Below are 24,365 nucleotides of genomic sequence, written 5' to 3'. Positions count from 1 at the left end.
TTTCGGTGAGTTTTTATACTTTAGGGGTTTACTGATAATTTCTTTGGGCCGATTGCAGAAACGGCATTTAGACGATGTCTACGGTTAAACAATGCCTAAGTATGGCTGCCGCATTGCAGAGACGTTATTTATCACTTAGACACTGTCTAAAACCGACGTTCAACCGGTCATGTTTAAACACTGCCGAGAGCACTGTTTAACCTCAAATGACAGGAGTGAATCACAATCAGAGGTTATGTACCGTGAAATATGTAATTTGTATTATCGTGCTGAGACGATCCCGGGAAGAAAGGTTAGTCCGACGGCCTCCGTGGGTCGCCCGCTGCTAAATCGCAGCAATTCGTTTGACATGCACGGGGAGATAATTAAACAAAAAGGGTCCGCTTTACGAGAGACTTGTTTCTTGAGACTGACAAAGTGACAGTCCGGTAACTGTCAACTTGAATACAATTCTTGGCAATCTATATATTTTATTATATACATGGGGTAATTTCCATGGAATTATAGGTCACTTCGACTACATCACAATTACGTGTCCCGATCGTCTGAGGGCTGTCACATACATCAACCGGGAGAGATTCACTTATATTTACTGCCAAGTAAACGCACATAATAGTGAAAACTAAAACGTAGGTTATATGGGATTTTTATATATTATAATCGCATAGGTTTTCGGTAACTATCAGATAGGAAACGGCAAGTGGTGGTGATTATCGTTTAAAGAGGACTGGGGAAGAAGAGCCGTGGCCATAATAATAGCCCTAGTATTTGCCTGGTGTAAAAATAGGGAAACTACGGAAAACAATCTTCACGGCTGTCGATGATGCGTTCCGAATCTACGATCTCCAGAATGCAAGCTACATCTATATCGCCCGTACAACACACTCGGTTACACATTACTATTGCTTCATCTTCCCTTCGTCGAAGCTACCGTATTTATGAGTAAATTACACTCACTGTAACAACGCTATAATGAAAGCTACACTTCCCCGTACGGTGGCGTGTCGCTTTAGTGTCGATAATATTACGAGATTTAATTTGCACCGAAAGCGATCCTCCTATCTGCGGGCAAGTCATGCTCAGCCATATTTGAGTAATGTGTAGGAGGACAAACAGCTGACTGGCGTTCGGCGCGCGCACCGACGAATTTCATTGGTTGCGACATGCAAAGAGTTGCATGAAAGATACTTCTGTCTCCATTTTCAAACCAAAATTGAAACTTTAGGGGATGTCTAGTTAAACATCGACTGAACATTGTTTATGCAATGGAAGATCTTGAATGATTTAGACGTTGTTTAGGTAGACGATGTCTAAGGCTTAAAACTAGTCATCGTTTCTGCAATCGGCCCTTAGTGCAGTACAGAGGAACAAGTAATTTTTATCAAATTACGAATTCCTCACGAGCGAAGCCGTGGGTAACAGCTAGTAATCTATATATTAAAAGAGTTCACTAAAATCAGCGTTGGCAAATTCGTCCGGCAGTTCTACTGGACCGATTTGCTTCATATTTATTCTATTCTCTCCGGAATTCCCTGCCGGTGAATCGTGATAGGTCTCTAAGTTCAGCCAACTTTGAGTAATCATAAAAATCAAATCATTAAATGATCACTGTAATACTTGCAGGCGAAAGCTTACCCTAACCTGCAATGCGAATGTACGTAGCAGGTTGCTAAGCGACTAATACTTTCAATAACATTCTGATACTAGCAAATGTATACCTTCCTTCGCTGAGGTATTCCACACTGTATACGGATTTCGAAGTAAATTACTGTACACGCAGTGAATAAGACTTCTTTTAAAAATATTGCGTGTCTCTTAGCGTTGTCCGAGAAACAGCATGAGATGCGTAGTTGTGATGATAATGCCAGACCCTCTTTTCCACTGCCATTCACAATCGAGTTGGGTGTTTCTACTATAACGGAAGACTCACTTGCCTACTGTCATTCACAATCGAATTGGGAAGTTTTAATTATAATGGCAGGCCCCTTTGCCTACTGCCTGTCACAATCGAGATGGGGAGTTTCCATTACAATGGCAGGCCCCTTTTCCTACTTCCAGACACTTTGTTTTATCAAACAGAGGGCATGATGAGATCAGAATGGCAGGGCAGGCAAAACAGTATTATAGGAAAGGCATATCAAGACGAGTTATCTGACCAATTTATAACAAATGCTGCGGGGAATCACGGGTCTTCTAGTGTTACTTATTAATTTTCCGCTAATTTCAGTGTTGATTTGCGTGAAAACAATCTAGGACAAAAATTACAATGAAATTCCATGGATACGATTCGTTCACGTAACTAAAGATTGTTCGGCGAGAAGGGTTGTTGGATAAACTAACTAAAAAAGGTTTTCATTCTGTGCCCTGAAGGGGTGCGGCGGGCTTCTTAGAAGGTAACGCCGTCTCTCAGGCCAGGGAGATTTGGAGCGGTGGAGGCGATTTATGGAGAAGTTGAGAGGGTTGGCGGCCGTGGCCTATGCTAGGAACTGTCCCGGAATTCGCCTTAGTGTAGGGGAATGAAAAACCACGGACAACCATTCTCAGAACAGCCGACGGTGGAGACGACTCCTCTCCGTCTCCCGAATACAGAGCCGTGGCCATCCCTATTCTCCTCGGTTGGCCGGTTCAAGTGCAGGGCTGTCGGACCACGGACCTGCCGTGGCCACTTGTGGGCCGAGACCTACTTTGTAGGCGCCGACCTTGTTGGATTTCCGAGCGGTTCGTCATCAACTATCATCAAATTCCTACTGAATAGAAGTACTAGTAAAATTGGGAGGGTAGTAGTTCCCCATCGATTTCCTCTCTGAGCTAGAAGGTGCTATCAGCCCCACTGATACGTATACACCAACTCTATAAGCTGTAAGTTTACCCTACTCATCGCAGGGACTTGCTAGCATCGTTCATTTCACACTGTCAAAGTGAAAATTTAAGATAAAGGCAGATCGAAGAAAGTATGTTGTATACTCTCTCTAAACGGTAATTTGTTGATTTATTATCTAAAATCTCGGACAGTTTGTAGAATGTCATATTATTTTGACAATTGGTTACTCATATTTAGGGGCATGATTTTTTCGCATTAATTTATGTTCGATTTCGCGAAAAGGAAACAAAATTTCGCGTTATTTCGCGAAATAGCACTTACCCCATTGCTTTATTTTCGCTTTAAGCATTTCCGAAAATTATTCATAAAAAGTTTAATCCGTGAGATTTGTGAATTATTTAAGTGAAAGATAGATAAATAAAGAGAAACAATATTGATAATCATTCATTATTCCTTATGTAATCTTCATTAGAACTATAATATGGCTGTAATCAAGATTAACCATAAAATGCCCTTTCACTCTACATGGCCGTAGGTTTCATCCTACATGACCACACCGTTAAGGGATTTTATAGAATTTTAATACGAAGAGATACTTCTGTCGAAATGAGAAATCCTTATTCTGTCTTCTGCTTCCTTTCACACACGTGATATTGGAACAATTTCAAGATCGTTATTTTCCATGAATTTCGTTGATTTTCGCACTCATAGCAAAAGTGAATTTCGCTTTAAACTGGCCTTGTCGCTTTAATTCGCATTAATTCGCGAAAACAAAATCACTAATTTCTCAAACAGAATCATATAAATCGCTGAGATGCCTCAAAATCGCTTCAAAACATTTATTGTCGCGCTTATCGTTAATGTGAAAAAATCATGCCTCTACCAATACTCCTCTGGGTCTGAACTGCACTACAAAAACAAAGAAAACAAACCCCTTGCCACTAAAGCTCAGAAGGACCTTAGCGTACCAACCGACCGCTGCTCAGCCCAAAGGTCTCCAGATTATGAGGTGTCGTATGGTTAGCACAACAGATCCTCTTGGCCGTTATTCTTGATCGCCATCTCACCGTCAGATTACTCTTCAACTGTAATCACGTAGACTGAGTAGACCTCCAACCAAACCTCAGGCCCACGTAATAATACCTGACCGGGCGGGGAATCGAACCCTGAGTCTCTGGGTGAAAGGCAGGCGCGCCACTCCTACACCACGGAGACAGCGAACTATACTACAGACATGGTTATCCTAAATGTTTGGAAATACCTATATAAATCTAATTATATTACACCTGGTGTATGGAATAAATATTAAGAAACATTCTTTCATAATCTGTTTACCCTCCAGGGTTGGTTTTTTCCTCGGACTCAGCGAGAGATCCCACCTCTACCGCCTCAAGGGCAGTGTCCTGGAGCGGGAGACTTTGGGTCGGGGGACACATCTGGGGAGGAGAACCACTACCTCGCCCAGGCGGCGTCACCTGCTATCCACAACAGGAACCTTGCAGATATATAGGAAGTTTGGACGGGGAAAACAAGGAAGAGGGAAGGAAGCGGCCGTGGTCTTAAGTTAGGTACAATCCCGGCATTTAATTGGAGAAGTGGGAAACCACGAAAAACCACTTCGAGGATGGCTGAGGTGGGAATCGAATACCCCTCTACTCATTTGACCTCCCGAGGCTGAGTGGACCCCGTTCCAGCCCTCGTACCACTTTCCAAATTTCGTGGCAGAGCCGGGAATTGAACCCGGGCCTCTGGGGGTGGCAGCTAATCACATTAATCACTACACCACAGAGGCGGACATTACGAAACAATATGGAGTGAATATAAAAGATATATACATACCTTTGCATATTTAGCCATGTAAGCTTTCACAACTCGTTTAGCACAACCGTACACGCGAGCACAATCTTGGAAGGCTGTGGACAGAAAGCATACAATTTTATAAAAGCTTTCAACCTTTGTTAAAAGAATACTGTACTCTTCATCCGGACCGCAACGTAGATCAAATTAAAATTTTAAAAAATCACTTTATAAGCAAATTAAGTGTCTACCACGGTGGCAAATGCTACACAAAAATATATTATCAACCACTAAACTTTAAATTAAAAAGAAAAGAAGGCATTTTCCTAAAAACAGTATTGTATAATTTACACTTACAATGTTTCTACTAAACAGACAGCTCATCCTTAATAAATTTATAACCAAACCAAACCAAACCCCATGGCACTACAGTCCTTGAAGGGCCTTGCCCTACCGACCGACCGCTGCTTAGTCCGAAGGCCTGCAGATTACGAGGTGTCGTGTGGTCAGCACGACGAATCCTGTCGGTCGTTATTCTTGGCTTTCTAGACCAGTAATAAATGTATACTGTTTACAAAATTCTACTCATAATATCTTATGTACTTACACACATAATGAACTCATGGACAGTATGTGGAATAACTTCAAATAATACTATACAACTGCTGTCTGTCTGTCAGGTCAACAGCCCAGAGGCTGGTTGGATCCTCAAATAGCACCACCAAAGGTTATGCGGTTATAAGGAAACCCCAAAAACCAATGGCAGCACCAAAATGAGGCGTACTAGGCAAGATGAGTAGTGAGGTAGTTTGCCATTGCTTTCCTCATTGGGTCAGAAAGTACTATTGCAGCACGACTGATCCTCTGAGCAGCACCTTTCATAATACTCAGATGCACTAGTTGTGCTCTGAATGTCATTACTCAGCACTACCCATACCCCACCAGCTTCCATGTTGTCACAGCCATGGATGAGACTGGGACTTACTTTACTCTGGCCTGTGCCAAGAGATAGATGCAAAAGTACTGTATCCGTCAAGAAATGACAGCAGGCAGATACAACTGCTATAAGATTTAAATTTATGTCGCAACAACCAAGCTCATGAAGAGGAGGAAAATGATGTTGGCAAAATTACACTTGATGAAGTTGAAAGGATGGTAAATAATCTCCATTGTCATAAAGCAGCAGGAATACATGAAATTAGGCAGGAAATGGTGAAGTATAGTGGGAAGGAAGGGATGAAATGGCTTCATACAGTAATAAGTTTAACATAGAGTGTTGGTAAGGTACATTCAGATTGGACAAAAACAATAATTGCACTTATCTGTAAGCAGGGGAACAGGAAGGATTGCAACAACTATCGATGTATCTCACTGTAGTATAACAGGCAAAGTGTTCACTGCCATCTTGGAAGGGAGGGTGCGATCAGTAGTTGAGAAGAAGTTGGAGGAAAATCAGAGTGGATTTAGGTCACAGAGGGGCTGTCAGGATCGGACTTTCAGGATGCGCCAGGTAAATGAAAAATGTTACGAGAGGAATAGAGAGTTACGGTTATGTTTCGTAGATCTAGAGAAAGCATATGACAGGGTACCGAGGGAAAAGATGTTCTCCATACTGGGGGACTATGAAATTAAGGATATATTATTCAAATCAATCAAAGGCATGTTGACAATTGGGATGCAGTTAGAATTAATGGTAGAATGAGTTCTTGGTTCAGGGTACTTACAGGGGTTAGACAAGGCTGTAATCTTTCACCTTTACTGTTCGTAGTTTACATGGATCATCTGCTGAAAGGTATAAAGTGGCAGGGAGGGATTCAGTGAGGTGGAAATGTAGTAAGCAGTCTGGCCTATGCTGACGACTAGGTCTTCATGGCAGACTGTGAAGAAAGCCTGCAGTCTAATATCCTGGAACTTGAAAATAGGTGCAATGAATGGTACGAAAATTAGCCTTTCGAAGACTAAATTGATGTCAGTATGTAAGAAATTCAACAGAATTGAATGTCAGACTGGTGATACAGAGCTGGAACAGGTCGATAATTTCAAGTATTGAGTTTTTGTGTTCTCCCGGGATGGTAATATAGTAAGTGAGATTGAATCAAGGTACAGTAAAGCTAATGCAGCGAGTTCGCAGTTGCGAACAACAATGTTCTGTAAGAAGGAAGTCTTTACACAGGTCTGTTCTCAGAACAACTTTGCTTTATAGGAGTGAAATGAATTGAAATGTCGTATGGCTTTTAGTGCCGGGATATCCCAGGGCGGGTTCGGCTCGCCAGGTGCAGGTCTTTCTATTTGACTCCCGTAGGCGACCTGCGCGTCGTAATGAGGATGAAGACAACACATACACCCAGCCCCCGTGCCATTGGAGTTAACCAATTAAGGTTAAAATCCCCGACCCGGCCTGGAATCGAACCCGGGACCCTCTGGACCGAAGGCCAGTACGCTGACCGTTCAGCCAACGAGTCGGACTATAGGAGTGAAAGCAGGGTGGACTCATGCTATCTTATTCATAATCTAAAAGTAACAGTAATGAAAGTAGCGAGAATGATTGCGGGTACAAACAGGTGAAAACAATGGCAGGAGGATACTCGGAATGAGGAAATAAAGGATAAATTAGAAATGAACTCAATGGATGAAGTTGTACGCATAAACCGGCTTCAGTGGTGGAGTCATGTAAGGCGAATGGAGGAGGTTACCTAGGAGAATAATGGATTATGTTAGGGAAGGTAAGAGAAGTAGAGGGAAACCAAGACGAAGATCGTTAGACTCAGTTACCAACGATTTAAAGATAAGAGTTATATAACTAAACAGGGCAACAGAACTAGTTACCAATAGAGGATTGTGGCGGCGATTATTTAATTCACAGAGGCTTGCAGACTGAACACCGAAAGGCATAATAGTCTATAATGAAGATAGATGTATGTATGTATGTATGTATGTATGTATGTATGTATGTATGTATGTATGTATGTATGTATGTATGTATGTATGTATGTATGAATTTTTACTTACGCAGAGATGTATTAAAGACAGCTTTATTTCGTTAATATTGCTGTATGTTCGTTTTCTGCCCATTGCCAGATCCTTTAAGGCTAGGGAAAACCATAGAGACAGTGTTTATGAGGATATAAAAAGGCAGGTGAGAGTATCTGCCATCATAATGAAAACTGCCCAACTCGACAGTGACTGGCAGTAGGCAGGAGGCCTGCCATTACAATGTGCAGCGTCCTGTACTCACAGATGTCTCTACAGTGCAAAGAAAACACTAGAACTGCCCCATAGCAATATACGTCATGATGAGTGCCATTCTTGTGACAGGTCTGCACTAACCGATATCTCCTAAGCCGCAACCGAGCCCTGCAGGTGCTAGACGACGCTGAAAGTGATGAGGCGGTCAACAGACCTTGACTAATATGGCACGGAACACCTAGTGAGAATGCTTAAGGGTGATCTTGATAGGGTCTGGATCACCACAGCTCTGTCCGGCTCGGCACTTGTGATGTGTACCAAGGCGTGGTGCACAGACCAGTCAGTTTATAGCCATTGGTTACACCCGTGAAAAACCTATTACGTCATCATGATGAGTTCTTGTAGACCAGAATTCCTAGAAGATAGCCTTGTTGGCTATGATATCAGTGAGGTGATCTTTAAGAACAAGTGAAATGTCGGTCCGGAATTACCAGCGTGAAGCATTCTCCATACAGTTCAACAGTTGAAACCACATCGCAAAGTAAGGTTGCTCAGAAGCATTGAGACTGGTCGCTGGTTATGATGGTTACACTCAGTTATAATGATTTAAACATAAAGAGGTTTGTGGCGTGGTTTAGTAAATTCAGCATTGGGGTGGGGGGGGGGGGCGGTGGGTTCGAAGCTATGCCAAGATATATTGAAAAATATGGATCTAGTCTAAACTAAGACATAAAAGTCGAAGTGCAGGGTTGCATAAAAATTAAAACAGAAATGAATTTTTAATGTTTTTATTTATTTATCAATCAGTAACTACTATCTCTTGTTTTCATAGCCTTTTCTTAAACGATTGCAAAGAAATTGGCAATTAATTGAACATCTACTTCGATAAAATATTCCAATACCTAACTGCCCTTCCTATAAACAAATATTTGCCCCAATTTGTCCCCTTGAATTCCAACTTTATCTTCATATTGTGATATTTCCTACTTTTAAAAACACCACTCAAAATTACATGTCCACTAATGTCATTCCACGCCATCTCTCCACTGACAGCTCGGAACATACCACTTAGTCGAGCAGCTTGTCTTCTTCCTCCCAAGTCTTCCAAGCCCAAACTTTGCAACAATTTGGAACACTATTTTTTTGTCGGAAATAGCCGAGAACAAATTGAGCTGCTTTTCTTTGGATTTTTTTCACTTCCCGGTTTCAAGTAATCCTGGTGAGGGTCCCATACACTGGAACCGTACTCTACTTGGGCTCTTACCAGAGACTCAATTACGGTCTCCTTTACATCCTGACTACAACCCCTTCATACCCTCAAAACCATGTGCAGAGATCCATACCCTATATTCGCAATCCCATTCTGGTGATTACCATAATAACGTTCTCTATATGTGTAAAGAAGCACATGTCCTGACTGACTGACTGACTGACTGACTGACTGACTGACTGACACATTTATCATCGCCGAGCCAACACTACTGGACAGAAAAGAAAGAAATTATTAGGGTACTTTTATATTACAATGCAGGTGCTGGCTAAGGGAGGATTTTTGGATATTCCGTCCCAAAGGGGGTGAAAAGGAGGGGTGAATATTTAAAATGAGTTTATCTATATCTCAAAACTTTAAAAGTTTACAGATGTAAAAATTTGTATTTAGAATCTCCTTTAAAAATAAGGGAACACATATTTTTTTGTTTTCGGAAAATTCACTAGGAGGGGTGAAAAAGGGGTTGAATGCTTTAAATGAGGATACTTATATCTCTCTTTTTTTTTGCTTTACGTCGCACCGACACAGATATGTCTTATGGCGATGATGGGGTAGGGAAGGCCTAGGAATTGGAAGGAAGCGGCCGTGGCCTTTATTAAGGTACAGCCCCAGCATTTGCCTGGTGTGAAAATGGGAAACCACGGAAAACCATCTTCAGGGCTGCCGACAGTGGGGCTCGAACCCACTATCTCCCGATTACTGGATACTGGCCGCACTTTAGCGACTGAAGCTATTGAGCTCGGTACTTATATCTCATAAACTGAAGATATTACAGACCTCAAAACTGGTATTTGGAATCTCCTTTAAAAATAAATAAACACCTATTTTTTTTGTTTTTTGGAAAATCGAATTAATGGGGGTTAAACAGGAGTGACAAATGGGGTGAATCTTTAGAAAGACAATATCTAGAGTATATCTCAGAAAAGTAAAATGTTTCAGACGTAAAAATTTTGTATTTGGAATCTCCTTTAAAAATAAAGAAATGCGTATTTTTTTGTTTCCGGAAATCCATTTAAGGTGGGGGGGGGGATTGAATTGAAAAATTAGTTGAATTACTTTTCAGAATCTACTATTATCTCAGAAACGAAGGATGTTGCAGACGTGAAAAATTGGTATTTGGAATCTCTTTTAAAAGTAAAGAAACACGTATTCCTTTCATTTCGGAAAATCCCATGAAGTGGGGTGTCGTGAAAAAGTTGAAAAATTAATTGAATTAATTGTGTGAGGGTACTTACATCTAATAACAACTAAAATTGTTACAGAAGTGAAAATTGGTATTTGGATCTCCTTTAAAAACAAATAAAAACGCTTTTTGGGGGGAAAATAATCGGAAAATTCACTTAATTGGGGGGGGGGGTTAAAGAAAGTGAAAAAAATGTGAATTCCTTTTGTGGGGATACTGTTATCTAAAAATGAAGGTAACAGGCCTGAACACTGGTATTTGGAATCTCCTTTAAACATAAAGAAACACGCCTCCTCCTTTTTAGGTGGGAGGGCAGGAATCAAGTGAAGGCCGGTGGGGTGAAAAAGGAGTTGAGGCCAATTGATTTTACTGTTCATAATGTACTTGATTCGAATCATAAACCGATCATTTTTTATGTTTTCTGGGTTCGTTTTCAAAAGCCATCTTTTCCTTTGGAGAACTTAAAGTTAGATTACAGTAGATTCCCCCGGCATATAAATAAAAATGTAAACACATTTGAAATAAACGATAGGAATGATATTGCCCGTGCAATTCTTCACCTCTATAATAAGGCCAGTAACGCACGGAAGTATATCTATATATATAAAATAAGAGTTTTGTCTGTTCATTGCTCAGAATTTGAAAAGAATGGTATTTCTGTATCGGTCATGTCCACAGTAACAAGAAAATGCATTTTTTACTTTTCCGTAATGTCTGTCTGTCTGTCTGTCTGTCTGTCTGTCTGTCTGTCTGTCTGTCTGTCTGTCTGTCTGTCTGTCTGTCTGTCTGTCTGTCTGTCTGTCTGTCTGTCTGTCTGTCTGTCTGTACACGCATCACGAGAAAACGGCTGAAGAGAATTTTATGAAAATCGGAATGTAAAGTCGGGTGATGAACCGCTACAATCTAGGCTATAAATTATTTTAATCACGCTGAGTGAAATGGTAGTTTAGGGGAAGGCCTAAAATTTAATTCTCAAATATTTATGTTATTAGTGGTCGTGTCTTAATGAATATCGCTAGACAAAGATGGAAAATAAGTCGCTACAATATAGGCTATACACGCTGAGAAAAATGGTAGTTTAGGGGAAGGGCTAAAATTTAATTGTCAAATATTTATTTTATTAGTGGTCGTATCTTCACGAAAATTGATATGCAAAGTCGGGGAATAGGTCGCTATAATCTAGGCTATCAATAATGTTATTCGCACTGAGTGAAATGGTAGTTTAGGGGAAGGCTTGAAATGTAATCTATATGTATAAAATAAGAGTTTTGTCTGTACATTGCTCAGAATTTGAAAAGAATGGTATTTCTGTATTGGTCATGTCCACAGTAACAAGAAAATGCATTTTTTACTTTTCCGTAATTTCTGTCTGTCTGTCTGTCTGTCTGTCTGTCTGTCTGTCTGTCTGTCTGTCTGTCTGATTGTACACGCATCAATAGAAAACGGCTGAAGAGAATTTAATGAAAATCGGTATGTAATGTCGGGTGATGAACCACTACAAGCTCGGCTATAAATTATTTATTCACGCTGAGTGAAATGGTAGTTTAATGGAAAGCCTGAAATGTAATTCTCAAGTAAGTTATTTATGTTATTAGTGGTCGTCGTATCGATAAATATATATATATATAAAATAAGAGTTTTGTCTGTACATTACTCAGAATTTGAAAAGAATGGTATTTCTGTGTCGGTTATGTTCACAGTGACAACGAAATGCATTTTTTACTTTTCCGTAATTTCTGTGTCGGTATGTATGTATGTATGTATGTATGTATGTATGTATGTATGTATGTATGTATGTATGTACACGCATCACGATAAAACGGCTGAAGAGAATTTAATAAAAATCGGTATGTAATGACGGGTGATGAACCACTGCAATCTAGGCTACAAATTATTTTATTCACGCTGAGTGAAATGGTAGTTTAGGGGAAGGTCTGAAATGTAATTCTGAAATAAGTTATTTATGTTATTAGTGGTCGTATCGATAAATACTACATAACTAACATAACTTTAGTTATGTCGTAAGTTAGTAGTAGTTATGTAAGAAGTTATTAAATTTCCGATCACTTATCTCTTATACATTGTTACCGTACCGCATATAATCGGAGATATTCATGAATTTGGATTTTTGTTACTAAGTCCATATCAGCGCCGAGTCACGAGAAAATGGGTAAACAGAATGTAGTGAAAATCGGTATGTAAAGTCTGAGAATAAGGAACTACAGTCTACGATATAAATAATTTTGTAAGACACCCTAATATCACAGAGTCGAAAGAAAACTAATGTGAAGGCCTGCAATATAGAAAGCTCATAAACTTTATCAACAATAACACTACATTGACCATTGTTTGTTGTGATATGCTTTTTGTCTTCTCATTCCTCTCATCCCCGATAGATAGAATTACTGCAGCGTACCGAGGTTTTTTTAAATTTGCTTGACGTCGCACCGACACAGGTATGTCTTATGGCGACGATGGGATAGGAAATGAATAGTGGTGTGAAGGAAGCGGCCTTGGCTTTAAGGTACAGCCTGGCGTGACTTGTATGAAAATGGGAAACCACGGAATACCATTTTTAAAGTCGCACCGACACAGATATATCTTATGCGACGATGGGATAGGAACGGTCTAGGAAGTGGAAGGAAGCGGCCGTGGCTTTAATTAAAGTACAGTCCCGGCATTTGCCTGGTGTGAAAATGGGAAACCACGGAGAACCATCGTCAGGGCTGCCGACAGTGGGGCTCGAACCCACCATCTCCCGAATACCATCTTCATGGTTGCCGGCAGTGGGGTTCGAATCCACTATCTCCCGGATGCAATCTTACAGCTGCGCGCCACACGGCCAACTCGCTTGGTCGTACCGACTGTAACAGCCTGCCTGTATATTGATGGGAAGTGGCTGGGGTGTAAGATAACGTTCTTCTTTAGCATGCCATTCCTCTGGTTCATATATTTTCTGATATATCTGGTACGTAACACACTGGTTCATTATAGTATTCGAGCTATACAATCCCTACTCTGAACCACTGATTGGAATGAGTAGTGTGCATATTTAACGGAATAATGACAGACGAGTGTTCACGGCAGTCTGCGACCTGGTTATTCCAGCTCTGGAACTTTGGACTCTTAGATCGGCACCGTAGTACTCTTCGTTGAAAGTGAGAAAGTGTGCGGTTTTTCATTTGATCTAGTATTTTATATCATAACATTGCTTTCAATCGCTACATTCCTACTGACGTTTTTGTAATGACCTATGTTGAATTCAGTTAGGAAGACCACCAAGTCAGTCTTTCTGAGAATCCCGCACCGAAGCACGGGTACATCAGCTAGTCATTCATATCGCCAGAAAGCCCGCGCACTTGCTGACGCGCGACAACGGTGCAAGGTCACATTTTCAGCAATGACAATGGCAGCAGATGTAACTTACCGCCAAGTAACGGTCTTGCATCTTGCTGCGGGGTCCAGAACATCAATAATAATAGTAATAATAATAATAATAATAATAATAATAATAATAATAATAATAATGTTCTGGACCACCGGGCGAGTTAGCCGTACGGTTAGGGGCACGCAGCTGTGAGCTCGCGTCCGGGAGATAGTGAGTTCGAAACCCACTGTCGGCAGCCCTGAGGATGTTTTTCCGTGGTTTCCCATTTTCACTGTACCTTAATTAAGGCCACGGCCGCTTCCTTCCCATTCCTAGGCCTTCCCTGTCCCATCGTCTCCATAAGACCTATCTGTGTCAGTGCGACGTGAAGCAGTTAGAAAGAATTATTCTGGACCGTCGTCAAAACATGCGGACCGCGCTGGAAACGGGTCCTAGCCGGGTAATGATTACGAATGCAGTCCAGCCGCGGGTTCAGTACCACCAAGACACCCAAGATGACACCACGCTGGATCTCCTCAAGGATTTGATTCATATTAAAATTGCTTATAGGAAAAGATGGCAAAGATTTAGGGACCCAACTGACCGGGCGGAATACCTAGAGCTAGCCCGAGAAATACGAAATCGATTGCTGGAAAGAAAGATTGAAAAATGGGAGGAAGTTTGCCGTCAGATCGCGGATTTTGGCGGATTATACGAGGATTGGGGCAAATGTCATGACAACTACTTTCTTCTTGTAGATATATGAATGTATCACAAACGTATATGTGTCGTGTGGAAGTTCTGCAGGCGTAGTGTGTATGCAGAACAACAGATGGCTCTGTGATAGCTGGTAGTAGCGCAGCGAGGGCTGTGAAATCAGTCAGTTGGTGAGTGTCTTGCGAGATGGAAGTAACCCATGTTGAGCAGCGCGCTTACATCAAAATAGCCGTTCTCCGAGGGAGAAATGCGATGGAATGTCACAGTGAATTAGTGGAAGCCCTTGGGAATAATGCCCTACCATACCGTGCAGTAGCACGGTGGGTAGGAAAGTTTCAGCAAGGACGTGTGTCAACCAGTGATGAGCAACGTTCGGGACGACCTATCAGTGTGCGGACCGACGTGGCACGTGCCGTCATCGAGCAGCTCTTGGATGAAGACAGACGATGGACGCTACTGGAGTTATAGAGGGCAAGTGGAATTGGGAAACTCACCGTCCTCAGGATTTTGCGTAATGAGCTGCAACTGCCCAAAATCGCATCGCGGTGTGTACCGCATGCAGGGACGGAAGTTCAAAGCTGGGTGCGCTATGCAATATGCTCCGACCACCTTGCACGCTGGCAACAGGACGGCGATCAATTCTTATCACGAAAAATCGCCATCGATAAATTTGGGCCAGGGTGTACGAACCAGAACTGAAACGTCAGTCCGTGGAGTGGCGACATGCTGGATCGCCAAGGAGGCAGAAGGTCCGTCAGAATCCTTCCCCAGTCAAATTGATGGTGATCGTCGCGTACGACGTCAGGGGTGTCATTGTTTGCCACTTTGTTCCACATAGCAGAACAGTGACCGCACAGTACTACAGGGACTTCCTGGTGCGACAGGTGCGAAAAGTACGACATGGCATTCGGGAGAAACGTCCGGATCTTGGGGACAGTACAATAATCCTGCACGACAATGCAAAACCACAGAAAGCAGAGTGTGTATGACAGCTACTGTGACGTTGGTGATGGGAAGAATTGGATCACCTATCGTACTCTCCCGACATTTCGCCCTGTGACTTTGATCTCATCCGAAAGATTAAGGAACCACTACGTGGTAGGCGGTTTGCAACACGAGAGGACATTGCTAATGCTTTGCGCCAACAGGTGACCCGATTCACACATGGTGCAGCAAATACTGAGGCGCCTCCCACATCGTTTGCAGCGTGTGGTGTCAGTAGCAGCGGACTACTTTGAGGGTCTTTAGGCCCAGGTTTGTCATGTCAACTTTGTGTGTACTGTGTTATCATTCTTTTGCACCGGGAAGGCCGTATTGCCCTGTATACTACCGTAATAAATTAGTGTGTTACGATATTTCAGTGCTATTCATTGTCCACATATGTAGTTAACACCTTATCCTTTCGTCTGTATATGTCATATTTTCCAACCGGACTGGTATCTTCAAGAAAAAAGTAGTTGCCATGACTTTTTCCCCAACATTCGTATATAAAATGTCAAGCATTCAATTATAAATTTCAGTATAATACCGTAGCGAAGCACGGGTATCTTGCTAGTTCCCTTATATTAACACCTAGGTGTTTACAGTGAGCCCCACAAGGAACGTTCACCCCTTCAACGCAAGTAATTAAAACTGGGAGGACTTTCCCTATTAGTGAAACTCACAACCTGACTTTTAACCTCCTTTATCATCATACTATTGTCTGATGCCAATGTCACAACATCGTCGAGTCTTATTGCAGTTTCTCACAATTTTGTATCCCCCTGTGGGTGGGGGCGGTAAAATATCACCCACGGTATCCCCTGCCTGTCGTAAGAGGCGACTAAAAGAGGCCCCTGGGGCTCTGAACTTTGAAGCGTGGGTTGGTGACCACGGGGCCCTTCGCTGAGTCCTGACACTACTTCCGCTAACTTGTGCCAGGTTCCTCATTTTCATCTATCCTATCCGCCCTCCCTTGGTCAACTGTTGTTCTTTTCCGACCCCGACGGTGTTACGTATGAAGGCCTAGGGAGTCTATTTTCACGCCCTTCGTGGCCATTGTTCTTCTTTGACCGAAATCTTCATTTTTCGAAGTGTCAGATCCCTTCCATTTTTCCCCTCTGATTAGTGTTACATAGAGGATGGTTGCCTATTTGTACTTCCTCTTAAAACAATAATCACTACCACCACCACCACCACCACCACCACCACCTCCTCAGGGACTCTGAATTTTGGAGCGTGGGTTGGCGACCACGGGGTCCTCAGCTGTCATTGCTTCCACTTACTTGTGCCAGGCTACTAATTTTCATCTATCCTATCCGACCTCTCTTGGTCAACTCTTGTTCTTTTCCGACCCCGACGCTATTAGGTTTGCGAGGGCTAGGGAGTTTTTCATTTTCACGCCCTTCGTGGCCCTTGTCTTCCTTTGGCCGATATCTTCATTTTTTGAAGTGTCCGATCCCTTCCAGTTTCCTTTCTGATTAGTGTTATATAGAGGATGGTTGCCTAGCTGTACGTCCTCTTAAAACAATAATCACCACTACCACCACTCATAATCTTGTAATTTATTACTCTATGCAGAATAACATCATCCGCAAAAAACCTTATCTCTGACGCTAGTTCTTTACTTATATCATGTATATATACAAGAAAACACAAATGTCCAATAAACGGCCTTGAGGAACCTCCCTCTCAATGATTAGAGAATCAGATTAAGCTTCGGCTACTCGAATACTCAGATTAATTTTCTAGAAATATAGCCACCCATTCAGTCACTCTTTTGTCTGGTCCAATTACACTCATTTTTGCCAGTAGTATCTATGGTCTTTCCTATCAAAAGCCTTAGATAGGGCAATCGCGATACACCCCATTTGACCTCCTGAATCCAAGATATCTGTTATATCTTGCTGGAATCCTACAAATTTATGTATGTATTAAATGGTTCGTTGTGTGAGTTAGCCTACTGTAGTCTCGTCTTAGTTCTTGAACCACGGGCAACGGCTGAGTGGCCTTGTAAGTGGTCCTGATAGTCGGAATACCAGTTGCTATGGAATGGAAGTGATCATCTCGGGCACTGGTGAGAGACAGCGCTCGACAGAACCGAAAAGACACAAACCTAGTTTGCTGCGATTCAGAGGTTGCAGAAAGCATGGGTAGAGTATTAGCTTCATTGTATTTATAAACATAAAGAAACTAATTTAGTAAAGGTAAAGAATGGTTACTCACATTCCCGCCGGTCTGGATCGTCGTCAGGCAGCACTGGGCGGCCTGCATCAGCCCAATAGATCCTTGAGATGGAGAAAGGGCCACAGTATCCTCCATCGCAGCCTTGATTCAAGTTACATCCCGAAGAAGCCTTACACAGACACCGCAAACATGCCTGGTGGAGATTAGGTACGAAGGCTGGAAAAACACAGCAAGGAATGTTTTAAATCACACATTTACCTTTTGGGGCATAATTCTGACAAAGGTGGAGAATAAACTTAAAATTATCACGTTTGACACAGTAGCCTCCTGAACTTATAGTCCAGTTCTCTTTGGTGGAGGGAAGTAGCGGGGAAACAAAGGCAGGACGAAGGCTGAAATATATGCCGGGATGCATGGTTCAGATCGTAGAAACACAGTCTAATGATATATACAGTCGCGAAGCTCTAATAAGAGGAAGGTTCATCCATTTGACAGCTGGCGCGATATTAGCACCTCTAGTGGCGAGGTAGAGGCAACTTGCTAGCAGGCAACAGGGAACGTATTACTACTAGAGTATGAAATGGTCATAACTTCTGAACCATTCATGCAAATAATGTCCTGACAAAGTTATTTTAATCCTTAGGAAATAGTGGAGGAGGTCAAACAATTTATGTCGATGAGGGGTTCGAGGAAAATGTCGAAATATTTATATAATTATAAGGGGGTATTTTTTTACCGCAGGCTATAACATAAAATCGCTTCTGGGTCCTGGGAATCAACCTGGGAGGAGTCATTATGACTCTGGCAAATGGGAGTGAAATGCGTTGTTGCCAGTCATCTGCAACATGAAGATATTGGATTCAGCAAGAGAATCCAACTAGCCTCTTTCACTCCAACTCCAGCACATAACCTGCAAGAGGTGCCCCTGCTAAGCCGAGCAACCCAGTGGAAGGTTGGGTACCAATCCCAGCGGGAAGTTGGGTCGGCGAACAGATCAGTGCTGGGGGCTTCAAGGCTTACAACCTTGACAGTTAACAAATTGTTACCTGCGGGTAACCACCCTAAACTTTTTTCTTAACTCTCGCAACATGGAGAAAACGACCAACGGAAAAACTACCCCAGGTGGTATAAAATCCACCCCCAGTTTTGATGGGGCAAGCAAGCCTTTGGATTCTGGGGAGCTTGCACCTTCATGTGAGAAGAAGAAACGTTTTAAGTTCTTGGCGACCATCAACATCAACTCCCTCCTAGAGACAGGAAAACTAAAACATACGCTAGATGTTTTAACTGAACACAACATCCTGATAACAGCTGTGCAAGAGACCAGATTCCTCGATCAAGAAGTGATAGAATCACAAGGTTATCGGATCTACAAAGGGCAACCCGGTGAAAGAGTGATGAAGAATGTGCCTCACTTGGGGACAGGCTTCATAGTCAGCAGCAAAATGATCAACTCCATCATCTCCTTTTCATCTCCAAATGGAAGAACGTCCACTATAGCTTTTAAAACTCTCAACAAAGCATACACAGTTGTTAACTTCCATGCACCTACTAATGACACCAACAGGAAAGATATTGAAAATGTGGAAACCTTTTGGAGGGTACTCGAAGAGACAATGGACCGGATCCCAAAACACCACATAACTATTTTAATGGGAGACTTTAACGCCCAGATTGGCAAAGAGAGAAAATTCAAGAACATAGTTGGAGATTACCCAGCCCACAAGAGGACCAACAGGAATGGGGAAAGACTGATTGATCTGTGCAGAAATTACAACTTAGTCCTCAAATCTACAGCTTTCAAACGCCTTCCTAGGAAAGCCATGACTTGGAGATGTCCTAACCCAATGCTTGGGGAATTCCAGCTGGACCACGTAGCCATCAGTAGAAGCAACAGCAAAGAAGTGCTGAATGTCAAAGTATTGAGAAGCGCAAACATTGATTCAGACCACTATCTTTCTTTGATCAAAACAAATTTCATCCCTCTTAAAAGCAGCAGGGAAAACCACTGCATCAAGTCACGAATTCCAAGGTTCAATCCAGCCAGGCTGAAAGATAACAATAACTTCACAGAGACCCTGGCTAAAAACAAAGACAAAAAAGATTGGCCCCAACTACAGAAGGCACTAATAGATGCAGCGACAACCACCATCCCGGCAGTCAGAAAGAACAAACATCCATGGTGGACAACTACTTGTGACAAAGCAATAGAAGAGAGAAAGCAAGCATGGCTAAAATGGAACCGTAACAATAGTCTGGAAAACCATAAAAACTTCTTAGAAGTTAGGAAAACTGCAACTAAAATTATCAGGAACACCAAGAGGCAGTACAATAAAAATATCATTGAACAAGCAGAGAGGGATTTTCAAAGAAACAACACTAGAGACTTCTACCAAACTTTTAAATCTCAAATAACACCCTACTCAGCCCCTACACTTCACCTTCGGGGAGCTGACGGAAATCTGAAAATGAACAATGAAGAGTGCACCACAGTTCTAGCAGAGTATTTCAACAACCTTCTAAATTCAAGGGAACCCAAGGAGAAACTGCATTTCGAACCTCAGAATGTTACTAAGTCGGACTCTCTCCCACCAACAAAGGGGGAGATCAAGAAAGCCATTTCAGAATTGAAATGTAACAAAGCAGCGGGCGAGGATGGAATCATAGCAGAGCTCTGGAAATACGCTGATGAGGAGTCAATCCAAAGTATCCATGAAATCATATCAAACATCTGGGTGACAGAAGCGTTACCTAGCGACTGGACTTCAGCTATCATCCACCCGTTGCACAAAAAAGGCGACAAATCAGATCTCAACAACTACAGAGGGATTTCCCTTGTATCAGTGACGTATAAGATACTCTCCAAAGTATTACTCACAAGAGTAGAGGCTCAACTAGACTCCTGCATCGGAGAGTACCAGGCTGGGTTTCGCAAGTCAAGGTCATGCGCCGAACAAATCCTGAACCTCAAAACCATCATCACTTACAAAAACCTAAGCGCCTCACCCTACGTGGCAACATTTGTTGACTTTCAGAAGGCCTACGATTCAGTAGATAGAGAGTCACTCTTCCAGGCACTCGCTGAACTGGGACTAGATAAGAAAACCTTGAATCTAGTGAAAGCAACTCTTACCAACACTACTGCCAGAATCAAATTCAGAGGGGAACTGTCCCAGAGATTTGAGATCAAAACAGGTGTTAGACAAGGGGATGGCCTATCTCCAATCCTCTTTAATTGCCTACTTGAAAAAGTCATTCGTGAGTGGACGAAAATGCTACAGGATGACTCTGGATTGAGAATTGGCTACAAGAAAGACAAGTTAACAGTCAACTGTTTAGCCTTCGCAGACGACCTTACACTCCTGGCATCCAGTGTGGAGGAAGCTATCCATCAACTATCCTCTCTCGACCACATAGCAGCTAAAGTAGGGCTGAAGATCGCCATCAACAAAACACAGTTTATCACCAACATCAAAGATGCACCCAAATCAATCCCACTGGGGGACAAAACAATACAAAGGACTAACTCCTTCAAATACCTAGGAGAATGGATAACCCCAAACATGAATGAAGATCAGGCCATGAACAGCAGATGCATCAAATTGGAAAATGCCTACCACCTATGTAAGAGTATGTACAAATCCAAATCCCTCTCCCTTAACCTCAAAATCAGGCATTACACTACTGTAGTGAGACCGTCAGTACTATATGCCTCAGAATGCCTAAACATGGTAAGAAAAGGGCAACTTAGAAAACTGGAGCTGAAGGAAAGGAAGATCCTGAGAAAAATCATGGGCCCCATTAAAGAAGAAGGCAAGTACAGAATCAGGCACAACAACGAACTGTACCAACAATTGGAGAGCATTACAACATCTATGAGGAAGAGGAGATTGAACTTCTACGGTCATGTCATGAGAATGGACAATCAGAGGCTCACCTCCAGAATCTTTCACACCATCTCTAGAGGGAAAGCGACTAATGCCAAGTGGGCAAGACTCGTCAGAAAAGACCTTCAAGAATTGGACATTGCTCCCAGTGAAATTTATGACAGGAATAGGTACAGAACGTTGATCAGAACATCAAACTCTCTCCAGTCACTAACAGAAAAAACAGTACGTCCGGGAGGAGGTGTGAAATGGACTCAGGAGCGAAAAGACATTCACAGTGCAAGAATGAAGGAGTACTGGTCAAAGAAGAAAGCTGCTAGAGATAAGAACCACGTGGTCCATAGCAGGCCCAAACGGAACTAAAAAAAAATCGCTTCTAAAGGGCAACCGGTTGGAAGTAGGTATATACCATCGCGGACTTTTCTGTAGAGATTTCTATGCACTGCAATTCGTACGCTTACGCTTAGGGTCTATCGTTGACGGTTCAGGCAGCGCAAGCCAAGAAAGCAAGTGACCGACCGACCATTTTGTCCTTTTCTTCGTATTTACTGTATATCGGATCACTATCAGGGATATTGTATTATATCACGAGCTTCGAAATATATTCAGAAATATAAGTTATTGTTGTTGTTGTTTGAGTCATCAGTCCACAGACTGGTTTGATGCAGCTCTCCATGCCACCCTATCATGTGCTAATATTTTCATTATTTGTAACTATTGCATCCTACATCTGCTCTAATATGCCTGTCATATTCATACCTTGGTCTACCCCTACCGTTCTTACCACCTACACTTCCTTCAAAAACCAACTGAACAAGTCCTGGGTGTCTTAAGATGTGTCCTATCATTCTATCTCTTCTTCTCGTCAAATTTAGCCAAATCGATCTCCTCTCACCAATTCGATTCAGTATCTCTTCATTCGTGATTCGATCTATCCATCTCACCTTCAGCATTCTTCTGTAACACCACATTCCAAAAGCTTCTATTCTCTTTCTTTCTGAGCTAGTTATCGTCCATGTTTCACTTCCATACAATGCCACGCTCGACACAAAAGTCTTCAAAAACATCTTTCTAATTCCGATATCAATGTTTGAAGTGAGCAAATTTCTTTTCTTAAGAAAGCTCTTCCTTGCTTGTGCTAGTCTGCATTTTATGTCCTCCTTACTTCTGCCATCGTTAGTTATTTTGCTACCCAAGTAACAATATTCATCTACTTCCTTTAAGACTTCGTTATCTAATCTAATATTTCCTATATCACCTGCCTTCGTTCGACTGCACTTCATTACTTTTGTTTTGGACTTATTTATTTTCATCTTGTACTCCTTACCCAAGACTTGATCCATACCATTCAGCAACTTCTCGAGATCTTCTGCAGTCTCAGATAAAATAACAATATCATCGGCAAATCTCAAGGTTTTGATTTCCTCTCCTTGGACTGTGATTCCCTTTCCAAATTTCTCTTTGATTTCCTTTACTGCCTGTTCAATGTAAACATTGAAAAGGAGAGGGGAAAAACTGCAGCCTTGCCTCACTCCTTTCTGGATTGCTGCTTCTTTTTCAAAGCCCTCGATTCTTATCACTGCAGACTGATTTTTATACAGATTGTAGATAATTCTTCGTTCTCGGTATCTGATCCCTATCATCTTCAGAATCATAAATAGCTTGGTCCAATCAACATTATCGAATGCCGTTTCCAGATCTACGAATGCCATGTACGTGGGCTTGTCCTTCTTGATTCGATCCTCTAAGATCAGACGTAAAGTCAGGATTGCTTCACGTGTTCCTACATTTCTTCTGAAGCCAATCTGATCTTCTCCCAACTCAGCTTCAACTTGTTTTTCCATTCTTCTGTAAATAATACGTGTTAAAATTTTGCAGGCATGAGATACTAAACTAATGGTGCGGTAGTTTTCACACCTGTCAGCACCGGCTTTCTTGGGAATAGGTATAACAACATTCTGCCGAAAATCGGAATGGACTTCTCCTGTCTCATACATCTTGCACACTAAATGACATAACCTTGCCATGCCGGTTTCTCCTACGGCAGTCAGTAATTCAGAGGGAATATCATCAATTCCAGGTGCCTTGTTCCTATTTAGGTCACTCACAGCTCTGTTAAACTCTGACCTCAAAATTGGGTCTCCCATTTCATCAGCATCAACAGCCTCTTCATGTTCCAGAACGAAATTATCTACATCTTTACCTTGATACAACTGTTGGATATGCTCCTGCCATCTTTCTGCTTTGTCTTCTTTCCCTAGAAGTGGCTTTCCATCTGAGCTCTTAATATTCACGCACCTAGATTTCCTTTCTCCAAAGGTTTCCTTGATTTTCCTGTATGCAGCATCTACCTTTCCCAGGACCATACAGCCTTCGACATCCCTGCACTTCTCCTTCAGCCATTCTTCCTTAGCTACCTTGCACTTTCTATCCACTTGATTCTTTAATCGCCTGTATTCTTCTCTGCCCTCTTTATTTCTAGCATTCTTGTATTTTCGTCGTTCGTCAATCAGGTCTAGCATCTCCTGAGTCATCCACTGATTCTTAGTTGATCTTTTCTTCCTTCCTAACAATTCTTCAGCAGCCCTACTGACTTCATTTTTCATGACTCTCCACTCTTCCTCTATTGTGTTTCCTTCAGCCTTTTCATTTAGTCCTTGTGCAACATGTTCCTTGAAACAATCCCTCACACTCTTTTCTTTCAACTTGTCTAGATCCCATCTTTTTGCATTCTTTCCTTTCTTCAATTTCTTCAACTTCAGATGGCATTTCATGACCAACAAGTTGTGGTCAGAGTCCACGTCTGCTCCTGGGAAAGTTTTGCAATCCAACACCTGGTTTCTGAATCTCTGCCTAATCATAATGAAGTCTATTTGATACCTTCCAGTGTCTCCAGGTCTCGTCCACGTATACAGCCGTCGTTTGTGGTGTTTGAACCAAGTATTGGCAAGGACTAAATTATGATCAGTGCA

At 42.1% G+C, this 24,365-nt stretch overlaps 1 protein-coding gene across 1 annotated transcript in view; it reads right to left on the bottom strand.

Annotated features, from left to right (window-relative positions):
* LOC136883237 (lysozyme) overlaps positions 1-24,365 on the bottom strand; it is a gene marked incomplete at its 5' end in the record, with an annotated part of 464,330 nt that overhangs the window by 14,860 nt on the left and 425,105 nt on the right. The window contains 2 exons of the mRNA XM_068229762.1: positions 4,661-4,734; positions 17,546-17,723. Coding sequence (XP_068085863.1) covers positions 4,661-4,734; positions 17,546-17,723 — 252 coding nt within the window. The remainder of the gene's footprint in view (positions 1-4,660; positions 4,735-17,545; positions 17,724-24,365) is intronic.

This window comes from Anabrus simplex, chromosome 1 (assembly GCF_040414725.1).
Source record: "Anabrus simplex isolate iqAnaSimp1 chromosome 1, ASM4041472v1, whole genome shotgun sequence".
In the NCBI taxonomy this organism is placed as follows: Eukaryota; Metazoa; Arthropoda; class Insecta; order Orthoptera; family Tettigoniidae; genus Anabrus; species Anabrus simplex.
This window is presented reverse-complemented; position numbering and strand designations above follow the sequence as displayed.